Source organism: Varroa destructor, unplaced genomic scaffold, assembly GCF_002443255.2.
Source record: "Varroa destructor unplaced genomic scaffold, Vdes_3.0 BEIS01000004.1, whole genome shotgun sequence".
NCBI classification, from domain to species: Eukaryota; Metazoa; Arthropoda; class Arachnida; order Mesostigmata; family Varroidae; genus Varroa; species Varroa destructor.
Window position 1 is genome coordinate 26,142,873 of NW_019211457.1, and position 18,971 is coordinate 26,161,843.

The following is an 18,971-nucleotide window of genomic DNA, read 5'->3' on the forward strand; positions in this document are numbered from 1 at the left end:
TGAGGGCATCAGGACCCCCAGTCGTCTTCGCATACGATGTGTATGTTATGTTTGCTGCTTTTGAAAAAAATGAGATGAAAATCAATTTTTTTTCCGAGAAGTAAATCGTTTGTGCGATCGACGATCGCGCAAATCGAGCACGACGACGATACCGCCGAGTACGCTGGTATCGTCGCCGCGCTTGTTGCAGGCGCAGCCATTAGAACGTGTCCGAAGAGTAGCCTACTAAAAAAAATCTGCCAGGAGTTCGCTTATTCCTGCGTGCTCAGATCAGCAATGGATATCTACCTGTAGCCAAGTGAGCCAGTGAACCCACAAATCTAATATATATATATACATATTCAGACCGTGACGCAAAATCACGTTTTCCGTCGCGTAATTTATGGGATATCCATTTTGTTTGATAAGCAGCCTAGCATAATGCAAAAGAAGCTCAGAGCTGAAAACTATGTGGGTTATGCCAGCTTGCAGGATGCATAGGTGTAGCTAGACACCTATGCTACATATATGTCCGGTTAAGCATAAAAATCGGCTTCAGTTCACCGAATCGCGTCAGACACGAAAGTGGGTTGTGTCGGCCAACCCAAAAAGGGCATTAGTGAATCGTTGATAGCGTCACCATAGACATATTGTTATCTATAGAAATGACTAAACGCCGATGGTAAAATATGTTTGGCTTCGCGGCGTCGTTACTTCGTGGAATGGTTCGTGTTGTTTGTGGTCGTTTTCACTCTGCAATACAGTACAAAGCATCAGAAGACAAGTAAGCTGGCGACCCGCAGGGGTCCTCATTCTTTAATCTCTCATTATGCGTAAACTAAGCGAGATCGCAAGGAGCACGTCACTACCTAAGTCCAGCATTATCCCTTGTGTACATCCTGTCGTCTTTTTTCTTCATTTAGCACTCCAATTCGTCTAGACCCCCCTTCCCTCCTTCGAACGTCATAACCGATGTTACTTATTATTATTACTTGTTATTATTGTTAATACTGCTATCCGATGTTATAGTTACAGCGCTCTATGCATCCCATAGATACTATGCTCATTACAAAATGATCCAGGACACCTACGTCAGGACAAGCTAACGGTGGCTGTGGTGGTCGTTGCACAAGCTGGGGCATTCGCAGCCTACTTTAGTTAGATGTGGTATAGTGGTTCTGTATGTAATATGAGGCAATTATTGACGATGATGATCGCCATGGTTAAGCTATATGCCCTCTTTCCATAGTAATTAAAGGAACGTGATACAATAAGCATGGTCTTACGAAATTACGAAAACTTGATGGTTCTATATACTTAGACGTTTACAGCTCCTCAAGATGACAATGTTTCAAAACAGTTAAGTTCAATTTGTGTTACTGTGACATTAATATTGCTTAAAATTGGGTCTGGATATAATTTCGCAAGCTCAATCCAATACATTGCAATAAGTCTGGTTTAAAATTGGGTCCCGTTAATTAAAATTTGCCTATCATTATATCTATTATGACCTTATTTTTAATTGAAAACTTCACCAATTCTCATTGCAAAATACTCAAAGTAGGCGGATCATTAGCGATGAAATGTGTAAGTTGCTATGTGCGCTGTGATGCCGATTCGGTTCCTTTGCATGCACACTGCCTTGGAAGGCCCATACCCCATAATGGCATTATCATCGTAATCGTACCATAGTTTTAGACTTTCTGCGTTTGTTAGCCAACAAGCGCCGTGCACGCGATCTGTTTGTGCCCCTGTGGCAAACGTTTCCTACGCCCGATTGAATCAGCCACGAATTGCACCAGGAACTGAATCGAATAGCCATACTTTACCTCACCTATTGCTTTCATTTGCCAGTGCCTCTCTGTAGTCTTTATCGGTCAACATTATTAATATTCTTCTACTAGTATACATAATACATACGTCCTGTCCGTCTACATATTTAAAGGACGCAAATTTTTATTTTACTACATCGGAGCGATTTCGTAGATCAGAGGTCATCGCGTATCGCCACTGCCATCACTTCCTGAGTCGTCGCTGATTCGCCTCTCCAGCCTTGCTGTTACTAAGCACAATGAACGTTGTTCTTTTCTGAATAAAATCTGATCTGATAATTACCGGCTTCTTGAATTTCGCTCCGTGATAGAGGCAAGGCGTAAGAAGGAAACACATACTCAAGCGACGTCTACGATTATCGCCAAAACAGGTAAGTTCGAATTTTCATAAAATCAAGTTAGAAGCACACATACGAATAGAAAGACACACAACCAGACCAGCCGCTCGTGTCTTCCTGTTATAACTGATGATACGGCGATTGTGAGGTATCATTTACTCTGTGCCGAATACGCTGATAAATGAATTAGGTCGTTTCTCACCACCTAACGAAATAGGGGAAATATATCAGCTTAGTTCATTCTGTGTAGTGATTGATTCACATGAGACACTTTAGAAAATAGAATAAATTTTACTCGGCCAGTAAGCTTCATGTGACGTTGAACGTGTGCACGTAATTGTCTCTAGCTAACCCTCAACAGCAATGGCCATAATCGTTACCCCCAGCATTTGGCTTTCACGGAAAATTTTGGTTCTACGAAACAACGACAATAACAAACAAGATCACGGACAAACATGAACCGCAAAGGCAAACAGGGATAATAAAATAATGATCGATCAGTTTCGACGTCGTAAAAGTTTCTGCAAAGCAGTCCCAGGCGTTAGCCGTCCAAGCTGAGTCAATCTACCATTACTGAAGACGTCACAGCTGCACAAATCGTCAACGACAAACAAACGTACCGAAGAGGAAACGAGCCAGATAGCGGCGATCATCAACATGTAACCTACTCATACCAGCAAATGAACTATGTTACGCAGCTGCACAACTGTACTTCGGCGCCCGACGTTGAGAACTCGTGATGCCGTCAAGAGACAACTGGCAAAATACGACTAGCTCCGATCGATGGCGGCTTCCTTCTACGTAAGGACAGACGGCCGAATATAGTACGGCGCAGGTAATACCGCTAACACAAGTTGGACAACAAAAGCAGCTGAAGTCAATCGTATTTTGTTGAACACAACGTTTGCCCTTTGGTATAAGTTCTGTGTACGTTTTTCTTCTTTGACAATAATAGATGTGGCAATCGTTGTTTGTATTGATACGAAGCCTTACGAGGAAATGGGAATCGTCAGGTCGGTGCAACTTTAAAATATACAATATAAATATTAAAATAGTCATTTTAATATTATTATTATTAGCATTGACTAAACACAGGATGTCACTGGTGAACTTCAGCTCAGTGGATTTTCTGCTATTATGTACATAATAAATTGCTTTTGAGGGAAATCAAAAAGCTGTCCTAGCTAGCTATGTGCTCTATGACGCAAAACGAAGTGGATAGAAAACGAGCTGAAACTTTCCTACGACGTTCTCCTATTATGGCAAAAGGGTGACCTTTGTACTTAATGAAAGAACGAAAAGGGCTTATCTCAATATAAATAGTAAATCCCTTTGTTGTTACAACATAGAATAGGTAGCTAAAATAGAGTATGATACAACATCCCTTTACAGATACTTACGTTGCCAATATCTCGAGCAACAGACGCTCGCAGAGGCAGAGATGGAAATTTATAATACTGGCTGAATCAATTATTGCAGCATAATCATTAGCGTTCAAAATCTCGGCATAACGAAACAATCGTTATTTCTTTTTGTTTGCTTTTTTTCAATTAGCACAACGTAGAACAGCTGACGGCCGGGGCGGGGTAACAAAGAAAATCCTAGCTTAGTTAGCCAATGCATTGTCGTAGTCCATTTAAATCTGTTCTGGTAGGACCGAAATGTTCGGTCAGCGAAGAAAGTTAGCGCGTTGCCTTGCCCTTCCCAACAAAGGAAGCAGCCTGTATCAGTCAGCAGTATGAAGGCACACGTAAAACACACTTGAAAGACGACTCATTAAATACGTAAGCATCGACGACGTCTCAATGGACATGCGAAAAAGTAAGTTATTGATGAGGCTTGATAAACATATTAGCTCGGACTGATAACGCTAATAGCAGCAATAATGACAAGAACAAACATTCACCCTATTGATAACGGAGCAGATAAGGCCGTTACTGGCTCACCTACATCGGGTTTGAAGCCGTACCCACATCAAGACCAGTTTCACTAATGTGCATGTTTGCAAGCTCAACGAAACACCCCTCTTTCGACAAATGCATCCTATATGAGTTATTTTTTTTTTTTTGTAAACAAACATACAGTACACATAATAGATTCTCCGCTCAATGGTTCCGCGTCACACCGGATAACTAACTGCTGCTTGACTAAAAATCTCTCGAACCAAATTCAGCGAGGTCGGAGACCAAAGGATCTACCTAGCGTCGAAAATTTCCTCTTAGACAACGAGTCCTCGTTCATAACTGAGTCGCACGCGGGCCACTTCTCCCAAGCTTTCCACATGCCGTAAGCGGAAAAATAAACTTATGCCTCTTGGCCGCCACTTAGTTTGCCCTGTTTCGATTACTAGCAGAACTCGTCCACTGCGCTGAAGACATCTGAGCAAACATTCGTATAATGTTCCAATGGGGGGGGGGGCTTGAGACTTGAAGATATGAATCAAAAAGTATCTTTATTTATGTAACGGGAGACAGATGCGTCATAGGTCGAACAGTTTATAAATAGGATTTACATGAATCCTATTGGTAACTATAACCTATATATAGTCCTATTGGTTATTATAAAATAATTAGAAAAAAACAGATCAGGAGCTGGTGCAATATGTACTATCGTACTGTTTATAGTACGATAGTTAGAATATTTTCTAGCAATAGGGACAACACAGGTGTGCATTAAATGTAAATGATTACAGTCCGGGCAGCTTTGTGGTCGCATATATACATTTGACGGAGTAGGAACTCCCTATGAACCACAACGTAATGTAATACCCGATACTGGGCTGGGGTAATGCATAGTGGACACCAGCTGTCGATGGTTTTAGTTGGTGAATAAACTATTGTTCTATGCTTGGCATCGTTATCTCGGGAGGGCATATAGACATCTTGTCTCGTTCTCGGCTACCCTACTAAAATATAACACAATTCCCTGCACGTAACTGGTCCTTCAACCTCGTCGGTTAGTTACAGTCTGCGGTAGAATCTGTTGTTTGTGGCTTTTTTACCCTTCATAATAGATCGGATTAAATGAATATATACGTATATGCAGTTTATGTTATGATGTACAAGACGCTCCCGTGACCAAGCTACGAATGTTCAAGCTTGCGTCAGACGATTTTCCACAGATCGTTCCTGTTGGGTAATCAAAATCGCGGTATTGATAATTCCAATTGGCTTCTATTACGAGTGTTCTTTTTTCAAGTTGCCTGAATCAAAATTCAATCCTATAAATACATCAGTGGCCAAAAAGGAGATATTGTAGTAATCTGTTTTTCATCGTTCGCTTGTTATCTATATATACTCGTTCAATATTTCTGTATCACCTATCAAGTCACCATCGCCTCCAATCAAAAGCAATAGTGAGCGAACAAATAGAACAACATGGCAAAGGCAAATGTAGATATAGAATAGCGTATTGAGCGATCAGTACGATAGAACTAGATACTCACTCGATTAAAGATTACAGTGAAGATAAACAGGATGAATATAGTTATCGAGCAATGACCACAACTTTGGTAAACAGCAATTATCTAGCGGCAAATCTATGGCAAAACGCAGTGCGTCGACTGCGTTTATCATGCCGCTAGCCGCTCTGTCGGATAATCCTGATCTCGATTGTGTAGTAACAAGCCAACAGAACTTTGTCAAGAGTTTTTTTTTAGCGTTAGTAGTTAGCGTATGCGAACGTGCAATGAACGCACGTATCTACCTATAGAACATGAGACGCGTTATATATAACACTCACTCACTCACGTAACGTACGTAAGTCTGCTAAATTGAGGTAGATAATAAATATGCTAAGAAATGATTCAGCCATGTCGCATCACTGTCAACATAGAATTTTAGTTAGCAAGTCATACAATTAATGAAATTGTGTAAAAGTTTGCACGAGGCTGGCTTCATAGTACATCGAGTCTGGTGAAATCATACCTGCTTCGGCCTGAAACACCGGAACCTATGCGACCTTAGAAATCAATATCATGTGACAACAGTTGCTCGTTCGATAAAATTACCTCGTTCCACCGTCCCGTAACTATCAATGGTCACAGTAACAATTAATGTTATAATGGGGAAGACGTCCAGTGATTTTTTATACACTTCAATCACGTTTCGATTTTTACTCATTTAACGATTACGCGGACGTGTCATCTGTCCAGTGATGACCGAGACCACAATTTAGCACTGATCTAACTATTCTATATACTAAATTTATCATTTACGCTATATAAAAGCGAGATTCTCGTGGCTACTGCATCGGTCCATATCGAAAGAACTATTGCGCAACGAAGAGGTACCATCAAGCACGTCGACAATACCTCATTCAAATTGTAAACATTACAGACATTAAACACAATAGAAGAACGTTTCTATAGTAAAATGAACGCCGACAGGCTATTCACCTAATAGCGACCTGTAATAAAAACAGGCTCGCCTTGAGATGTTTCCATCGGCACAAAAATCATAACGCCAGTATAGCGAATAGCTTAGAGAATCTGATAATAACAGTAGATATTTCATACAAATCAGAAGTGAAACTTTGTCTGCTGTCAACTACGGTGTGGAACAGCTACCAAACATAGGCCACATTTGAGTAAACGCAGTCAAATGCTGTTTCCTTTGCCGGAAGCGTCGCAACCGTTTCGAACGTCTCTCTATATGAATGCGTTTGAAAAATTACCAGAAAACCAGTAGGTTTCTGTTTATGCCCGATGGCTAGGATGGAAATCTAGCCGGAAAGCTCCTTCTTGGATTGCATTACTGGAATCGTTTTTGTGGGTGACTACGTGAATGTTTTACCTTTGGTAGGATATCTCGAACAGAGCGTGTCTTCTTCTACGTTCCAAAAAATAGGTGCCAATTCGAAATCCTAATAGGAGCCTTCCAGTGGCACAAAATACGCAGTCATGATCAGACAACAAATTATGCAGCACGGGAACTTTCAGAGCATTTTATCACCAGCTAGTGAATAAGGACCCACGTGTACAGACCGATATGAGGGCAGATGTGTCCTATTCTAAGGATAATCCTGAGCTGATATAGTAGAATTGTAAAGAATCGAAATGTCTCGTATTAGTCTCTTCTAGTTGTCCAAAGCTAATCGTAGCTGAAAAATGAAGATAGAAGTACATTGCAGGATGATTTATCTTATTATTACTGATTACTAATCTGATTTAATAGAATAGTACGCCAATTGAATGGAACAACCTTGCTAGTTGTCACAAGAATACGACAGAGCGTTTTTCTTCATCTTTCAATATAATGACATAAATAAATAGACAAAAAATATAAATACACGAAACGAATTTGACTCCAGAGCCAAATCACACAAATAGGGTACCATGCTCAGAATTTGTTTCCCTTAATACTCATCGCCTAATTACTTTGATCCACTAGACAAAAGAACCGCTCGAGTAACAGGCCTAAAAAGATGAAGCGTAGCCAGCCAGCCAGCCAGTAAAGTTTCATGATTTTTTTCTGCAAGCCAAACGTATCGATGTATTTTGTCGCTTTTTCCGCTTCAATTTTTAGCCACTCTAACCGTTGGTAGTTAAGTAATCTTTAATAAGTACTCGATAAATCGCTTCCCTACAGCAGCTTCACATGCAAATGTAAGCTTTCTTTCGGAGCTGTTTTAGCAGTGGTCTTAATAGTAATAAACAGGTCACACGTTCATTCAATAGCTTTAATCGAAGATTTCAATAGAATTTCGTCGCCGGACATCCGTTCCAGTACCATCGAACTGTAAAACCATATCTGCGACGATGGGCGCAGCGGCTGTTGTCGTTGCCGCATACGGCCGTCTTCACGTGCCGGTACCGAAAGCAGCAGCACGGTAAGGGACAATGACTGCAACGGTAAAAGCGGATGGCCTGGCTGATGTTGGCGTCGAAATGCTACGCTCCCTTGGACGGCCATGTAGAAAACACGGCCATATTGGAACTTCTGCCGTTTCTACTCTTAGCGTCGTCGATATTATTTTGAAATGGCTGAGGCAATTTCTGAGGGTGCCTCGCATATCCATATTTATTAGTTGCCTCCAGTCACACGGTAGCCATGGTTGCATTAGCGCATCTCTGTAATAGTCGACGCGCGCAACGACGTGCAGTCTGCAAAAAGTAAGCACAACTCGACTAAATAGAAATAATTTTATCAACTAAAAACCCAGTTCTCTAAGTGGCCAACAAAAAAATAGGGTCGTAGATCCCAACGATGGCAATAATTTTAAGGTTACGGCGATTTGCTGTGACCTTCCCTATGGTATCCAGATTAAGATTAATGGCGTGACTGTGCCCGGTCTTCGTGACTCCAGATAATTTTTAGAGAAATAGCTCGAAACGAGCAGTTTGCAGCTGATAAACGGTCGGATAATGTAGAAACGATGAATCGCTTGGACTGAGTCACAAATTATCCCTTTGATCCATACATCATTACTGACAACCTCATTGATGATACAGTGCGCTATCGAATTGATTTCACTGCCGCCGGCAAATTGACGCGGTGATTTTACTCTACTGTCGAAATGTTGTCGTTCTGATCAGTGTGTATGGATTTAATTGCAAACAAATAGAGCACGATGTCTCACCTAACCCGTAAACGTTATTATAACTTTAGCTAATTATACAACGGCTAATTATACAGATGATTACCGCTAACGCTTTTATGGTACAACGTCAATCGGTCTAGCCAAACACGAAGATCAATCCCCGAACAATCAGTATAGCCACATATGCAGAAATGAACATATATGAGCTAACATTCTGAAGCAACGCTTAACAGCAGTGCCGTATCGGACGTAAACCTGAGACATTGACGTAGAATACGGCGAAGAACGGGTCAGAATACTATTTAGGCAAACGCATGAAAAATATAAGCCTTGCGTAATAACACTCAACTTAGAAAAGCATCTAAAGAACGTGTGCTTCCCCCTCACCGATATGAGGAACCCCCTGGAACCATCATCTTTTTTGGCTCTCGATTGATCTCCTTTTTGACCTCTCGACAAATATTTACGCTATATTCTGTTATATTTATATAATAAACATAAATAAAACTCTATGTACGTAAACATTGATAAGGTCAATATGTCGCTTTTTCAAAACAAATAGTCGGCTATTTCTACGTGGGGCGAAGTACGAACACCGATGGCAAACCTTCGTGTTAGTTTTCAGAGCGGCTTTCGACGCTGGATATTGGCATAGTTAGTGGAACGGTGCCGACGACGCTGACACATATTTTAACCATTAAGTTGGCCATTGTGCTGGCTCAGTCACAGAAGTTCAATAGGAGACTCTTACACGCTGCCAGCCCATTCACGAACTAAATAATGTTTACCTACTTCGATTGTAAGTTTCCATTCGTATGTGTCTGCTCCGGTTGTGGATTCTATGACAGTGTCCAACATGTCTGTGTTTATTGCAGCAAATATGGTTAGATCTTGAAGATCAGAAGGATCTTTAATGTCGCCTTCAACAGGGGACTCACTGCGACTCTGTGTGAAATTTCTGTGTGAACTTGAATCTGTGTAGCATTCGAAGATGGCGGCACCGGTTTGATTTGTTGGTTGGCTAACTACAGTTACGTTAATAATAGAATATCTAGCTATTGTTAACTTTACTATCGATTAACTCTTGCTCTAGGTACCGATCAGACGCGTTGATTCTCGTCATTTTTCCCGCTTACCGCCAACTACTCGGGTAACTTTTTTTCTTCTATACTTCTTTTTCTAACATTTCTAATATTTCCTGTTAACCAATCTGCAGTCTCATAAGCATATCGTCACCTTTTGTGCCTTTATCCTGTTACCGTTTTGTATATCTTTCACTACTGTCTCCATTGTTATTTGTTTTCCAGCTTGACTAAATGGCTGAGTGACTTTCTGGGCGATCTTGCCTATCCGTGTGTGTCTATGTAGCAACCTACGGATGCCGAATTGCTCCATCATGTCCTGTTATACTTGCGGCAGACCTCATTATCTGACGAAATTCAACAAAATAGTCTTCAGTTGCCTGCGGGGTGCGCGGTACGCCGGCCATCCTTCGAAAAAGTAACATAGAAGACAATATAAATCAGTAAACGCCACCAAGCGAAACTGAAAATGGCACGAACCGTTAACGAGGAATAACACGCACATATCAAACGCTAAATTAACGTGTCGCGACCATGTTTGTTGCTTCCTGTGATTTTGGACGGTTTTCGAACGCGGCGGGTCTTAATTGCCTAATAATAATACTGTTTTTACCTAGTGAAGTTAAATTCTGAACAAAGGCTATCTACAGGGTAGGTACGTAGAGCCTGATGAATAGTACTGTGTCCTGCGGATGTGGCGCAATACTAAAAATGATACTGGTAGATCACCCCATTGGCAAGACGATCTAACTGACATGAGGTAACGAACTCCGTTATTATACACAAGAATTTACATCCAAATATTGAATTATCCTTTAAAAATGGCTAGTACAATACGATACAACAAATACGAAATATGTTTATGCACCATTAAAAAACTGAGCTCGACAATGAATTTAATTTTAAGTTTTAAACTATTCTTTTTTACCTAAAAACAATATTACTGATTAATCAGCATACAGCACGAGCCCCATTTTATACTGCCCTCAGCAGAGGTGCCACGTAACCTAGCACATGGCGGCCATTCGTATCTGAAATCTATATATCCGCTCACTTTCTTAGGCGCACTGAATACAAACACTATTTCGCTGCTTTTTCAATGTTACGCTCATTTCTTCCGCCTCGCCGTCGTAAACGCTTACCTACGTAGATGCCGTTCCTTTCTCATGCATCTAACAACAAAGTTACTCACTTCCAGAGTCACTATTCTTTTTGATAACTTCTCCCGAGCCCCCGCCATCTAAAAACTGAATCATTTCAATGGTCTTTTACTGTGGCAACTTCCAGTCCCTCGACATCTTGACAATCGCCATTATCTATTCATGCTGGCTTCGCCTTTAGGTTCACTAACTGCTCCAATATCCGCCGTGGACTCCCTGCCCGCCCTTCGGAGCATCGTGGAGCAGCTGACAATAGGTCACTCATCCCATCATCACCTATGCGAATTCCTATTCAAGCCTTACACTATCCTATCATGTCATCTTATGATATGCACTATGACGGCAATAATGATGCTGGCGGACCAGCGACTAACGTAATTCAACCATCTGTATACATGGATAATAACAGCACAGCCAACGGCGGCAATTACAAACGCGAACGTTTCGAGTGAAGGACAAACACACCAGTCATCGCGCGACCATCAGCTTCAGCGGTTCCCGTCACCTTATTACCCGTTATTTGTAACTTCTATTCTCTAGACAATTATCAACGGGGTACCAGCGGGAACTCAGATTGAAGCAGTAGTCGTAATAACGCCAACGATCTTGTGGGTCAAGTGTTGGTTAAGTAACATTTTGTTCAGAACGACTCTGTATGTGCTGTCGTTCAAGGTCGTGCTAGTATGCTTGTGATGTACCGATTGAAACCGGTAGGTGAGACGGACGGCGGACGAAAACAAGTCCCAAAAAAGAATATACGTATGGAGCGTGTACTATACAATGCAAGTGGGAAGTAATAAGGAAAGCAACAACATGATGCTGTGGCAAATCCGCGAAAAACTCGATATAACAATAGATCTATTCCACAAAGGGCTTACGGATTACTATCACGGACTCGCTGCCGTTGCTATTATTTTCATCTACTATTACTGCTCCTAGGATTCGTTTCCGTTAGAACAGAACGGCTCCGTCGTCATGTTGGCGTTTCTAACAAGCATCTTGTAATGCGGTATGCTCTGTAGTGAAGTATTGTATTTGTATTCCAGTAATAGAAAACGTATTGTATTATAGTTGAATAAGCTATCGTTGTTTGTATGTATGTCATCTCAGATGATCACAGTAATGTTTCAGGGTAGCAGGCGTTGGTGCCAGCATTTTGGATGTAATATACCATTTTAATACTTAACGCGGCCTGTTGTCCGATTGCCGACAGTCGATGCGCGTTTGACGCTGTCAACCCGTGGGGCAAGTCAAGGTAAACTGGACAATGTGTCTCGCCTATCCGTAATGGGGTCCCGGGGGTGAAGGAAATCACAGTAAAGAAGAAGAAAGGGAACGCTTGAGGAAAACGGCAGATTTAAACTCAAAAGTTTCAACTACTGTTTCCAATGTACCCAACTCTTTTCTAAACCCCGTAACGGTAGTGATTATGATGATGACGGCAGAACTGGTCAACGAGTACAGCTCGGTCAATCAACAGCACCGTCGACGACACTATCAATGTTTGTGATCACACCAATAGCAAAACAACACTAGGGGCAAAACAACTATTATTTATGCTGCCCCCCACTCGCCCCGCACCCGTTACCACCTCCACTCTCTGCTTTGCAGCTGTCTTGTGCACAGTTTCAGATAATTTTCTACGTAACCTTCCCACGGACGAACAAAGCTGGCGATGCCCCACGCCAACAACGGGGTAAGCGTCGAAGCAACACTTTTATGTTTGATTTGCGTGACCCCACACCACAGCGACCAGCTCCGCCGACTCACTCCTCTACCAGCAATCCCTTCAGCTATCTTTGGTTTTGCTAATCATAATCCTCTCCACTCATAACATTATTTCAACCCCATTGTCTGTCGCGCCTTTGTTGTTGTTGTCGTCGTCGCTTGTAGTGCATGAATATATGAGCGCATGCAACTGATTTTTTTGTCACCACAATCGTTACACGAATGTGCGGCGCGTGGCTGATCTGTGTTCGTGTGTACGTGCACGATCCCGGCTACCTAATAAGCGCTACTTTCTCCTGTAGCTGTCAGACAATTTAGGGGTTCTGATGACCTGGCTGTCATCGGTGACATGATCAAAATTAGCGTTAGGGCTGGCGATGTTTGTTTATGTTTCTTCGAATGCCCCTACGATCCAGGCAATCGGTCCAACCCCAGAGACGCTCACCAGGCACATACGTGCATCCACAGACACACGCACAAAGCTAGGCACGGTTACTGCTAGCATCCGAAACAACTTTATCTAGACAAATGTTGCTGCTTCTGCTCATATTTTTCCAACCAATCGTGATCGTTAGCTCTCTTTCAGTTCAGCATTCGAGATGCCCACACGGGTACCTCTTCTCTCCCGGAGAAAAGGACGATGGAATGCTTACAAGAACTCTGCTCAGAGTAAACATAACCACAGGATCCCTTACTCTTCTCAAGAAAAGTAACGTCAGACAATCCGGATCTGAACTATAATTTGGACTGAAATCCCCTCTAATAGCGCTGGTCAACAAGAATAGCTTTGCAAGCGCGATTGGAGATCGTACACAAAACATACAATGACATAAACAAATAGCAGCAGTAATAGTAGCACGCAATTCTGTAGGTTTCTTGCACCGGCTGTCAGCAGGGGCATATGGATGTATAGAACGATCAAAAACGGGCTGAATAACAACATAACGACAGCAGCCTGGAGGAGCGGCATTACCGACTGTAACAATAACATCAGCGGCGTTGCTGATACCGAAAACAAACTTCACGTGTCGAAGGCAATGTATGAGACTTCTCTATTGGCTGACTGGATATCCAGGCAGGAATTAGAGCTGATCGATGTATCTCGTCCATTGTAATTCAGCGGCGTTGTCACCGAAATCCTCGATTTGTCACTCGCATTGCATAGCATCGCGTTACACTAATCAGAAAAAAGGATTCACGGAGGGAATGAGAAACTACTTGCGATGGCATCAGACCAATGATCGCGCAATAGCTGATTGCGTCGCGGTATTCCGCCGCAGACAAGCGTCACTATGCAATTCAGTTGTGTCGATGATGCCGATGGCTATGGACGCGGCGTAGCTGATTGTTTGAGTTAAGAAATAGAAAATAAAGAAAAATCAAACAAAAAAGAAAACTATTATATCGTAATAATACCGTAGCAACAGTAACATATGAATTGGTTGTCAGGCGTCACGTAGCTCTGGCGCTAAAGCATTGGTCATCGCATATCGACGCTGCCAGTTAGCTGGGCCCGTGGACAACGGTGTTTACTGATCTGCGCGTAAATTTTTCACCTATAATGAAAACAAGCAGGCTATTCCAACAAACAAGAAAATAAGTTTTCAATAAAAATAAATAGCTTTAAATCTGATACACTGCTACGAAGCATGAAATAGCGAGATTTTATGGAATACTATATCCGCGAAATTAAAGCTCGCTTTTTATCCTTCCGTAGACTTGTTCCATTTAAGCATTTAGTGTTCATCAGTTTTATCATAGGGGAAAAGCGTTTCCTTTTTGTGAGTCTTGCCACTAAGCAGCATGGCGTGGAAGGGTACCGATCATGTCCAACATTTTTGACAGTGATTTATCATAACGGTCTAGGATTTCCGTATGTGAACGGCTGCATGATAGTTAAAACGGGTGTAAGTTTGAAGGGAAGTAGCTGATCTGACTGGCGAAAATAATTCTACACAAAGTATTATGTTGCAATATTTAGTCAGCGCAAGTCGGCCATCTTTCGTTTGACCCACTCGCTATGTGCATGCATTTTGACAAACACACTTTTGTTCCTACTTATATAGATTGCAATTGAAGATTTCCTGATCTTAATTCCGTTGCCCCGCACGATCTCGATAGCGAGTTAGACCCACAATCAGCACAGGAAAAACTCTAATCGTCGTACAAATAGTAAACCTAAAGAAGAATCTGCTGAAGAATCTTTATATGGTGTATCCCCTAAAGAATTAGCAAATAGCAATCGAAACGGATTGATAAGCCGACGCGAATGAAGCCGAACTCCAGCAATCTTTCCCTGTGAAGAGCCATCGGGTCTTTAATCACCTTAAAAACGCGGCATATTGCGCTACATCGTACATGATGCCCGCGAACGAATAAGCTATTGCGCATACGATTCTTAGTTGGAATGGCAAAAAAACTCGAAGATTTCCACTAACTCGCCTAAAACAATCCACGTAAGGAAATTAAGAGCTTCTCCGCATTCTGTGGCTTGGAATGTTATGCTAGAAGCGAAGAGGGGCGGGATTGCGAGGACCGCAAACGCTAAAAGAGCTGCTCCTCAAAGTTTGATACATATTTCGTGAAAAAGTTGGCCAGAGACTCGTTAACTAACAGCAGTATGGGACCAGATGAACGAGAAGCCTATCGGAAAACACTATTGAACGTTACTGAAGCCGGCCTAGAAGTTTAGGTGAGAACCGATGTCGGGATAGGGAGAGGCCTGAGCACCCCACGCGCAGACCCATATTTTTTCCTTTTGACCCGAGTCAACCTTTTGATGCCACCGGTATGATTTTCCCGAAGTCGCCACTCGGATCAAAAGCACTGACTGTTCGACGTTAACAAAAAAATGGCCAAAATAATTAACTAACCAAATATTTTTTCTAACAATTTTGAATGTGTTTGTTCCTGACAAAAGTATACCAATTAGGGTTAAAACATTTCACTCAGTTATTATCGATAAAAGTACGTCTCTTCACTGTTCGAACTCTAAGATTTATGGATTACTCTGGACCGGAGTTTAGGTCCATAGGGAAAATGATTAATTCGATTTGGACTTAATTAAGCAGGTGGGCCTATTAGGCATATTTCGAGCTATTGCTGCCGGTTGCTACCGGCCGCTGTTATGACGACGTTGTAAGTGTCTACGACATTTTGAAACTACTTAAGCGTTCGCTTATTGCAGACGCAGAGCTTGTCAACAACTGCCACTGCTAGGAAGTGCCATAAATGCAATCTTCCCGACGTTGGCATCGTACAGACTATGCATGTTATTATGTCTAATAAATTTTATGGTTTGTAAATGTAAGAGTAGAAATCATAGTACGCGTTTTTATTGACGGTACGCCTACAATCGGCGTTGGACGCTTTTCTACTTCATTCAAATTTAGATGTTTGTTCCTTTCTACAATATAGATACGAAATACCCTGTATTTATGTAATTTTCCACAATGGATGATGTGTCTATGTGCATTTGGATGTGCTTCGATGACCGGTTTCGTGTGAACCTTTGGGTCAATGACTTTAAATACTCCTAAAGCGGCGTATTTTCTGTTGTTTTTCCTTGTCATTGGGACAGGCCTTATGGAAGTACTAGGCCTATCACTAATAATCCTATCAATCTTAATTCATCGGTGCCAAGATTACTAAGAACGGAAGTCAGTGATCTTTACGTACTACAGCAGATATTTGGCATAAATCATATATTGACAGGCAAACAACTTGAGGAAGTTGCTGGCGTGCACGTCATCATTGAACTATTAGAGGTTCGCGCGATGCCAATGGAGATAATGATTCCCTATTTCTTCATGAGGTCTGAGATAATTTAGCAATCATATTCAGGCAATGTTGACTATTTCGAGTCAAGGCTTTTGCGATTCCTGCCGGTAACTACCTTCCAGCAATTTCAATTACTCAGTGTGATGTGGCCGATTCTGATATCTCACAAACGAAATAATAGTCTAGACACGGCCACGAACGCAGAATTGCACAACGGGTCCTGATGATACAGACGCCACCTGAAGACATCTATCTATGAAGATATAATTAAAAGGTAAACGTAAATTCTTAAGTGCGACACGATGTGATTTTATATCATAATTCTTTACTTTGAATTCGGCTAAGCTGCGTCGTCTTGCTGAATCGCCGGACCAGCTCTGCTCATCTAGAGCATCCCCATATAGCCATCGTAGTTACACGTGGAATATAAAAGATCTCAACCTTTGTACGTGAATATGCTTTACCTTGATCAAGAAGTCGTGCGGCATGTCCACTGCATATCTGCTTATCTCGTTCGGCTATTAGTTCATTCAGGTACGCGCCCAGATCCGTGGCCGCTCCAGGGGACCCACTCCCGCCGTCCGACATAGTTTCACGCTGGCTTGTACTCGTTATTCCTATCCGATATTTCTACCCCCCCCCCCCCCCCAGCTTAGCTGTACTACCTTGTTGTTACGCAGTGAGTGAATTTCCTCAGTAATCTGTATTTGCTTGTAGCGAAACCTTACTCGTTATTAAAACACTTGCCATTTATTTCACAGGTAACAAACTCAGCCAAGATTTCATAAATCGTTAATGGGAAACATATTGTCACTTTCGTTTTCTTTTTTTGAGCTTAACCGATCTCCACTTGTACAAAAACGCGCACACGCAGAGACACTTACAGCCGAGCACAAACTTAGACCTCCTGGTAGATTTGTAACAATAAGTGTATAACTATGAATAATAATAATACTACATCAGCACCAAAACAATTTTGAATTACAGTAAAAACCGCGGCACAGCGTTCATCAGCACGTTCAATACGTCACTTCCTATTTTAATTCCGTTGTATTATTTACACGGTACGCTTTCTCTACTAAATGAGAGATGTTGTATTGGCGATCCGTTCAATAACGCATCCCGAAAGCATCACAATTATTTTCTGAGAAGAAGGCTCTGGACGCACTCCAACCGGAAAAATTTCATCGATTTTTCGTCATCGTCACCACAGTGACCAATCACTACGATCCCAATCACTATGGTAAAACCATAACCGTCAAACAAGCAATCGAGTCCGTATATTTGATCCTTACTCGATCGGTATCACTAAAAGTAATAATCCTAGAGCTGTTGATTCCGTTCCTGAACGCAATCGGTGAAGTGTACGCTCACAAACAACAAATAATCAACTTGCTATTCCAACGGCCAGGGCACTTATAATTTCCAGTAAAAAAGCACTACTTAAGGGGGGGGAGGGGTAGGGGGAGTTAGGCACTCCAGCCTCTTCCTCAACAATATCTCGATGAAGCGCGTCTTTTTTTTTGAAACAGATGAGAAAATGAGGCATAAACCGATTGATTTCCAAAGTCGGCTCTTGTCTCTTTTGAATTTCTCTCTTTCTCAAAAAAAATTCAACTAACTAAATCAACGAATATCTTTCCACAGTTCCTTGTTTCCTTTGTAGATTTTGCTTGCGTTCACATTTTGTTTCTGCTTGTTAGCTTATCATTTCCTGTCCGTGTTCCACTAGGATGTTATACGAAAACAGTGATTTGCTTCAATTCTCGCTATCCATCCATTTCTGTCACCGCTAGATTATTTATTTCTCTAACAATACGCGCGCCTCAGCGATTCTCAGACAACACAGCACGCATTACTTCTCGACGTCGTCGACCTAACTCAACAGTAACGGGGCCGGCCACCGTCACCGCCCGCGCAAAGTAAGATAACGAAATGTGGAAAGGGTACGAGCTCACCTTCGCCCGAATGAGAGAGGGAAGCCGCGAGGTAAGAGAGGGTGAAAGCGCCACTTCTGCTGCTGCAGACGGCGCGATCGGGTCCAACCGCCCAGCCGGTTGTTCAACAGAGGCTAACGACGTTTCTGTGGATTAAGCTACCGCGCACGCGGACAGAAAGCGGCGCTCGGCTAGAACTCAGAGCATAAACGAGGCAGGAATAAAGTGGGGGGTAGGTACACTGAGGTGCACACAGCTAAACATGGGTGGTAGGGAGGCAGTGGCGGATAGCCGGAGAGGGCTCAGAACAGCACACTAAGATAGCAGTTAAAGAGGATAGTTATACCATAGAAAAGTAGAAAATGAAAGAGGTAAACAGGCCGCCTCCGTGCCCAGCCGTAGTCGTAGGTAAGAGACAGGAACCTGGCAGTGAGCGAGAAAATTTTAACTGTACGACAGTAGTGCGCGCCCACCCCCCAACTTCAACAAGACTTCAGTGGAATTCAAAACATGAAAGGCTATGCGGTCGTCGACTCTGACACAATTGTTGCAATGGTTTGCCTGTAATCCTGCTTGACGGAAAGAGGTATAATGT

At 42.2% G+C, this 18,971-nt stretch overlaps 1 protein-coding gene across 1 annotated transcript in view; it reads right to left on the minus strand.

The window, feature by feature from the left end:
• LOC111249699 (uncharacterized) overlaps positions 1–18,342 on the minus strand; it is a 120,912-nt gene extending 102,570 nt beyond the window's left edge. Inside the window, exon 1 of the mRNA XM_022803922.2 lies at positions 16,904–18,342. Coding sequence (XP_022659657.1) covers positions 16,904–17,027 — 124 coding nt within the window. The 5' untranslated portion in view covers positions 17,028–18,342. The remainder of the gene's footprint in view (positions 1–16,903) is intronic.
• Between the last annotated feature and the right edge of the window lie 629 nt (positions 18,343–18,971).